At 42.1% G+C, this 8,503-nt stretch overlaps 1 protein-coding gene across 1 annotated transcript in view; it reads left to right on the forward strand.

Annotated features, from left to right (window-relative positions):
• Positions 1 to 8,503, forward strand: part of Asb9 (ankyrin repeat and SOCS box containing 9) — a 37,092-nt gene that overhangs the window by 19,349 nt on the left and 9,240 nt on the right. Inside the window, exon 4 of the mRNA XM_028762168.1 lies at positions 8,095 to 8,202. Within this exon, the coding sequence (XP_028618001.1) occupies positions 8,095 to 8,202 (108 nt within the window). The remainder of the gene's footprint in view (positions 1 to 8,094; positions 8,203 to 8,503) is intronic.

The raw sequence follows: 8,503 nt of genomic DNA on the forward strand, positions 1-8,503 counted from the left end.
GTGTGTGTGTGTGTGTGTGTGTGTGTGTGTGTGTGTCTTGTGTCTTGTGCAGGCTTATCTGTAGCTAGGGGGTAGAACTCAGGACCTTTTACAGAACAATATATTTTACTCTGTTGCAATCCTGCAAAATCTATGGACACATTATCAAAAAAAAGTTTTTAAATTCTTAAGATACAAATCATGGAAAACTTTTCAAAATATTGAAACAAATGTGTGATGTAATAACATGTGGACTCTTAGATTTGTTTGTTAAAGTTTCAGCTGTGGTTTCGAAACTGCCATGATTTCTAAGCAGGGTGAGACTTTCTTAATAATTGTGATTCACTGAAGATGTCTGTGATTGCTATGGATCATAATGCTATTAATAATAGGACACATAAAAGCAGTGAAAGATAGAAGTGAGCTCAGGAAACATCTCAACTTCATGGACCTATTTAAAAGGACAAATTCATCTATAAGAAAATTATTTCCAAAGAAAAATTTTTACTACCCCAAGCCACTGTGTTAAGGTACTTTTGGAAGCAACAGCCTATTATAAATAGATTCTATCACATGACTTATTTAAAAGAAGTTAGTTTACTTGGGTTAAAAGAATATTTGTGCTATTTGGATAGTATGAAAAATGATCGTTGTAGCCTTTATGTGTCCATTGCTTTATTTGTATTTTCTGTTCTATTTTATTTTCATTTGATGTGTATGGGCATTCTGTCGTGAGAAAATAAAAAGGCACAGTAAGTCAAGAAGTCTGATCAAGCTGGCAAAGATTTTATTGTTCACACAGGTTATATACTCTGAAAACAGGTTATGGGGAGGGGTAGGAAAGGAAAGAGTGTTTTGCAGGTGGAGGAGGCTAGCTGCAGCTGTGGGGTCTAACTAAATTATACCTGTTGTTCTCACAAAGCCTTACCTTTACCAGGGGTTATAAAAACATCTATCTAGCAGGATGTTGGCTAAATCTAAAGATCAGGAGGTAGGCTTACTAAGGTGGGTTGCTATGAGGCCTTGTTTGAAGTTCTGAAAACTGACAAGTGAATCATAGAAGATAAGCAGAAAGAAGACTAGGAGAGCCAAGGATGAGTGTTTGCCAAGAGTAAGGCCTTGCCATGGCTTCCCGCAGTGCATGTTTGAGTCAGTTGACATAAGCTTGACTTGGCTGGGCTCAGCTGTAAGCTGTGGCACACATGTCTCTCATCCTTCTTTGACCTCTGGCTGCCTGAGGGCTTTTCTTTTCTTGGCAAAAAGCTGTTGCATAGCAGGGCAAGCTGAACCATCTAAAGACAGAATGCTTCTAATCTCGGCATATGCCACATCTGCTGACATTGAACCGGGTAGATAAATCACATGACCAGGTCCAAAGGCAAGCTGTCAAGGAAGAATAGATTCTGTTAACCCTCACATACACACAGCAGTGAAAGTAGATGAATGAATCTGACCAACATGTTGAGTAAAAGTGGCAAACACATGAACAGAACATATGCTTCCTGAGTCTGTTAATGAGATGTTAAACACATGAGAGAAAACTGAATGTCTAGTGTTAGACATCAGCTCAGCAAACCCTTTGGGTACCAGAGGTGGGAGTAATCTGGGTAGTATCTGACTTTTTTTTTTCTTTACCTATACGGTGGTTACACAGCTGTATTTTCTTTGTGGTGACTCACTGAGGTAACACAATCTGTGAGTTGTTTAACATATCAATTCTACTTCAATTAAAAAATGTTTAAAAAGACAATGGTGGTTTGTTAGGGCAGCAGAAAGTAATTAAACTGCCATAGATATAACAGCAAACTTAATTTGGTCGCTTTTCCTCCAGATTTTGGCTTAGAATTCCCATAGGGTGCTGTTTGAGATGAGCCTTTAAAACTGCTGACTCATCACTGGGCTTGGTAATGCAAGCGTGTAAGGTCAGATACTCTGGAGCAGAGAACTATAAGTTCAAGACCACCATAGCTTACAGACGGTGTTGAAGCCCAGTCTGAACAGCTTAGCCCTTATCTGCCATTTTTTAAAGAGGGCCAGAGTTGTATGGGAGACAGCTCAGTGGTTAAAGTCCTTTCAGCCCAAGCAGAAGGGCTAGAGATTGCATCCCAGAACCCATACACATGCCAGGTGCAGATGTAGCCTACCTGGAATTCCACCCTCACAAGCAGAGACTCGATCCCCTGAGCAAGCTGGCTAGCAAAACTAGTCATATCAGCAAATTCTGGGTTTCATTGGTAGACTCCCCTCCAGTGAATAAGGAGGAAGAACGATTAAGACTCATTCTGGACCTTTGGCCTCTACAAGTAAGTGCACCTATATGCACATGTATCCACACATGTCCACTCACTCCTATGCAAACATGCACATGTGCATGCACACACGCACACACACACACACATACACACACACACCACCACCACCACCAACAACAACAACACCACCATCAACAGCAACAGCATCACAAACATGAAAATGGAAATAAGAGACAAAAAAAAAGAAGTCAAAAAGGGATTCCGATATAGCTCGGTGATAGACCAGTTGCCTAAGAGAATGACAGGGCCAAGGCTCAACCCTGTATATTACAGCAGTAAACCAACCAATCAACCTGCCAGCTGAATTGAGCTTCCCTTCATTTTGTTGCCATCATACAGCCTGGCTACTGAGACTTTTTGAAAGCTTCTATGTGATTCCTCCATGTAGTCAAAACCAAGTAGCTACTTGGTAAGTTCTCACCACAAGCAAGTAGGGAAGGGTAGATTTTTATCCCTCAGAAAATTGAATAAGCCTACCTGCCTGTTTAGGGTTTTCTGTTGCTGTGATAAAAGACAATCACCAAAGGCAACTTGGGGAGGAAAAGGTTTGTTTCAGTGTTCACTTCCAGGCAGCAGTTTATCTATGAGGAAAGTCAGGGCAGGAACCAACAAGCAAGAACTGATGCACAGGGCGAGGGGGAAGGTTACTTACTGGCTGCTACTTCTGCCTCACTCAACCTGCTTTCTTAGAGCACTCTGGACCACGTGCTAAGAGTGGCATGGCCTACAGTGAGCTCCACCTTCCCACATCGATCATCAAGAAAAATGCAATAAGGCTTGTCCACAAGTCAATCTGATTGGGGCATTTTGTTTTAAAGTTGAAGTTCTGTCTTTTGAAATGACTTTAGCTGCTGTCAAGTTGATTTAACTTTAGCCAGCACAAATACCTACTGGGATCTTTAAAGGACTAATGAAAGATCAGGACAGAAACAAGGACAATCGTTTGCAATTAGGAGCTGGCAACTGGCTGAAGGCTAAATGAGAAAGAAGAAGAAATTCCAGATAGGAATGGCCTGCCAATTACTGAGTGCTAAACTTTTGCATCCATTATTTTCCAGACTTCATAAGAATCTTAGCAGGCAGGTGTAATTTTTGCCATTTTACCTGTGAGCATATTGAGGCTTAGGGCTAAGTCACTGACTGCTAGTCATACTGCTTGGTAGATCCTGATGTTGGTACTGGTATATGAACTTAGGGACCATTCTGCCATTGTGACTCCTGAGTTGTAGAGATAATCAAGATCTTAATGCCACTGAGAGAACTAAGATTGACAAGGCTTGCTTTCTTCTTCCTTCCTTCCTTCCTTCCTTCCTTCCTTCCTTCCTTTCTTTCGTTCTTTCGTTCTTTCTACTTTTTTGAAAAGGCTGAGTTATTATTGCTAGTTGGGTCCCTAGGTAATTATGTCTTGGTCTAGTATTATAAAATGTACCAGGGATGACTGTAGTGTGTGTGTGTGTGTGTGTGTGTGTGTGTGTTTGCGTGTATCCACATGAAAGCAATGTAGAAAAAAACGTCGAGAAAAGGAAAAAAATTGAGGCAAAATGTTTGGGGAAGTGCCAATGCTGGGAGAGGAACAGAGGAAAGAACAGAGTCTTTGAAAGAGAGAAACCCATGCTCTAAAGATGGAATTCAGGTAAAAACTTATGTTAGAAGCCAGAGGAAAGGTTTCTGGAGGGCAAAATGAATAAACAGCAAAATCTGCTTTGCTCACTGAGCACTGCATATTAGGTTTCATGAAGAAGCCACTGGTGATCTTTATTTTTCTTTTCTTTTCAGTGGCGCTTACAAAGCAGCAGGTTTGCTTACAGCATTCCCATACAATCCTGGTTTGCTTATGACATTTGCATAAGTCTTAGTTTTGGTTTTTGGTGGACCTTCCATCTTGACCATCTTTCCTCCAATCTCAATTAAAGCCTCTCATCCTCCAGTGGATTTCCCCTTCCATTGTTAAGATCATTAAGAGAAGCTTAGGCAAGAATGCATGGTAGAGAGGAATATCAGGTAAGGGAAAAAGAAATGCATAGTTGTGTGTGTGTGTGTGTGTGTGTGTGTGTGTGTGTGTGTGTGTGTAGGGATAGTGAAAGGATGGAGGGTATTGAATGATGGCTTGGCAGAGGCTTTGGGAAGTATGTCTGATGGGGACAGAACTGGAGAATGGGTAAATGGGTACAGGAAAGACAGTAGATGACATGGTGAAGTAGGGGCCCCATAAGTCCAAGGGCTATCAGAGCAATTTCATACATTTGTTTTCCAGAGAAAAAAAACACAGCAAAGGAAGATCATGGAAGGTACTGGTAGACCTTAGGGGTGGGGAGAAGGGGCATAGGAATGCCACATGAAATGACTGTGATTGCCTTGGTTGAGTAGGAAGGGAGAGAACCTGAGGGAAGCAGGTCATCAGCTTCTTTTCTGCTGAGTATAGAAGGAGCTGGAAACCATGGACATGAAATCTGGCAAGCCTAAAGGTCTTTGTGGTCTTTAGGCTTTGTGTAGGTGGACATATGACACTTTGTGTTGTAATAGAATGTTTCAGGGGATTGAGCACTGTGTTGGTCAAGTTGCTGATCCTGTACAACCCCAACAACCTACCAAAACCAGTGTGTGGCCATGGGCTGTGAAGAGTTGGCAAATGATAATAGAACCATTAAAAATGAGCTGTCCAGTCAATATGTGTTCTTTATGCAGATCCTCCTATGGACTAAACGCTGTGAGGTGATTGGTTAGAAATTACCCCCTGATGTTATATGATTCAGATTTATCAATTAGTTAGATTACAAAATCGTTGAAGGCACAGCTGTGGCTTGATCAGCTCTAAGGCCCTAAGCTTCCAGGAGATTTAAAGGAACTCCGTTGCAATGTGAATATGTAATGTGTGGGGAAATGCTTCGCACTGGGGCTAATTTTTGTGTTGCCTTGTGCTTGTGCTTTCATGGGTTTATATACAAGTACCTAAAGGCTGGCTTTGAAGTGGCGGTCATAGCTAGAGGACTACTTTTTAATATTAACAAACTAACTAAAAATTTCCTTTAAAAGGACAATTGTCTTTCATTGTGTGTGTGTGTGTGTGTGTGTGTGTGTGTGTGTGTGTGTGTAAATTGAACCTAAGGCCTTACACATGCTTGTCAGGCAATCTACTACTGAACTATGCTGTCAGCCCCTTCCTCCCTCCCAGTCAGGGTTTTACTAAGTTACTGGTGCTAGCCTTTGAACTTGGCTCTGCAGCCCAGGCAGGCTTTGACATTTTGATCTTCCCATCTCTGTCTCTCAAGCAGCTGGAATGGCAGGCCTGTGCCGCCAGACCTAAAATTGCAGTTAACAGTTTTGTCATGAATTCCACCTGCCCCCAAGTGCTAGTGGGCCAGCAAGTGGGACAGATTAAATAGAGAAGAGAACTCTGAGAATGGAAACTAAACCAACCCAAAAGATCTGGGGTGCTGCTTTCCCTAAAATGAAACAATTCCCAAGTGAATGATACTGGAAATAGTCCAATACCAAGTGCTATGTTATGAAGTGTATGGTGATACTTGGGAAGGAATAAGTTCAATCAGGTGAGCTCTTCCTGTGCCTGGACACTGAGAGCCATGTTCTGAGGATTCATGGGATTTGAGGTTCTGGGGGGAGGGAAAATGCAGTATCTTTCTTCCCTGTAAACAGAAGAAGAGGGATGGAGAAAGACTGTGAAGGGCATTGGAGCCTCTCATTTACAAGCATATTATGGTGAGTCTCCCAGAACCTTTTCCTAGGCTCTGGATCGGAGCCCCTGGATACTGGAATGTAAGCAGAGAGTGACTTGATATCTCAAAATGTGTTATCCTGTTGACCAGAAGGTAAAGGCCAAATGTACAGGCTAATAATGTCATAAATGTTCAAGAAGTAGAAAAATATGTGTTGGAATTAATGGAGACTGAGGCCTTTTATTGGAGCAATTTTGGGCAACTTTATACTGTTCCAGGAAGAAAACTTACAACTTATATGTGAGCCATTAATTAAATTAACCATGTACAAGGGTTAGAGAGATAGCTCAGTGGATAAGAGCATCTGCTATACATATATGAGGATCTGAGTTCAAATCTCCAGAACCCATGGGAAAAGCGTGGTTGGTCACATGCACCTGCAACCTCATCACTACTGGGGTAGGCAGGGAAAAGTCAGAAGAATTACTGGACTTTCTTACTGCCAGTCAAGCCTCAGGTTTAGTGAGAGTCCCTGTCTCTAGGGCATAAGGAAGATTGTGTGTCTATGTCACATCTGCACACCTAAAACACATCTTTTACACATGTACACACACACACACATACACACACACATGAAATTAAAAACAACCCAAAACATATCTAAATTAAAAAGTACTTTTGTTGTGTCCATGTCTCCCAGGACAATGTGTTCTAACATGGAGTGGGGCTGTGGCTGTGGAGCTACTCCTGAACCTCTTTTCTTGGATTTGATTCATGATCTATCATCTCCTGGACAACAAGTATCCCCAGAGGGTGATGGATCCTAAGGCTAAACATGCAGATATTTCTCTTTTCAAGATTCCAAAGGCCTAGTGTGGAAATGCAATTGCCCCTTTGATTTGGGGACTTTTTAATCTAGAGGCTCACCTAGTGCATTGGCTCTGTATCACTTGGCCCACACCACATGCTGTGTAAAAACAAAGTGGCCCAGAGTTAGTAACATGAAACAGCAGACCATGTGGGTTTGTTATAGACTGTCAGGAATCTGGACAACATTTGCTGGGGCAGGGACTCTTGAAAACTTCAGTCATTTTATGGCTTGCTATACTGAAGATCGGTCTAGCCAAGCTGACTGAGGCAGCTGCTAACAAGATCCAATTCTTCCTGAGTTGTTGGACTGAAGGTCTCACTTCCTGGTGGGTTGCTGGGTGGGGGCCACCTCATTTTCTTGTCGAGGACTTTAAGTAGAATAAGCCAAGAGGTGATGCTAACACTAAAGAGAGAGTTTGCCAAATAAAGGTTGACATTTAATCTTGGAAACAACCCTCTTTGCATATCTTCTTAATTAGAATCAAATTTGCTAGGAATCAGGCTTGGTGACAGAGTAGTGCCTTAGTGCATGCAAAGGGATGCTGAGGAAGTGGAAGAAAGAGAAGGTAAAGAGAGGAATTGAATGGGGGAAGGAAGAGTAGAGGAAGAATAGTTGAGGGAGAGAAGCACAGGTGAGGGAGGAGGAGGAAGGCAATACTAGAGGAAGTAGAGGAAGAACACAGGAGGAGGAGAGGATAAGGAGGGGGCAGGTGAGGAAGACTGGAGAAGGAAGAGGAAAAGGAAGAATGAAGGAGGAAGAAGAGGCAGAATCAGCAAATCCCCTACTAAAGGGGAGGAGATCACATGGGATGTTACCACCAGCAGACAAGAGTCACTGGGAGGCTCCCCAGTCTTAACACATGTAAGCTAGGCAAGCAGAGGCTCATCCTATTCTTTCCTTCACCATCCTATCTCATACCTGTCCTTAGTAAATGCTTGGTGATGCATCCTGTTAAATTGAACAGAATGGCAAGTATTCCAGCAGTAAGTTCATAATCAACAGTGAAATCATTGAATTGCCAGCCCCAGCAGAGCATGGTAAAGCCATTACCTTTGGCTTTCACTGTTAGGCTCTCACTGTGTGATGGGCTCTTCTTGCCTTTTTTGTTTTTAAATTACAGTATGTTAGTAGACTGCTTTATCTAACCATACAACTTAACTTTTTGAAGAATTCACATAGTACTGTAATTACATTTGAGAACCAACCCGAGGGTACTGTTGCCTTATACCACATTTTGAGCCGATTTCTCTTCTTTCAGGGCTGGCCTGTAAACATCATCACAGCAGATCACGTGTCTCCACTCCATGAAGCATGCCTCAGAGGTCATCTGCCCTGCGCAAGTGTTTTAGTAAGTCATGGAGCTCAGGTATGTGAAGCTTAAATAATAGAAGCAAACAACATCAAAAAATGAAAAATGGCTATTTCTATCTCTCTGAATAATTTCCAGTACCTTTGATAAGTCGTCTCCTCCTCCTCCTCCTCCACATTCTCCTCCTCCTCCTCCTTTTCCCTCCCTCCCTCCCTCCCTTCTTCCTCTTTCTTTCTTTCTTTCTTTCTTTCTTTCTTTCTTTCTTTCTTTCTTTCTTTCTTTCTTTCCATCCTCCTGCTTCTGCTTCTTTTTATTCTGCTGCTTTTTCCTTTCTTTCTTTCTTTCTTTCTTTCTTTCT

Source organism: Grammomys surdaster, unplaced genomic scaffold, assembly GCF_004785775.1.
Source record: "Grammomys surdaster isolate TR1022 unplaced genomic scaffold, NIH_TR_1.0 131, whole genome shotgun sequence".
NCBI classification, from domain to species: Eukaryota; Metazoa; Chordata; class Mammalia; order Rodentia; family Muridae; genus Grammomys; species Grammomys surdaster.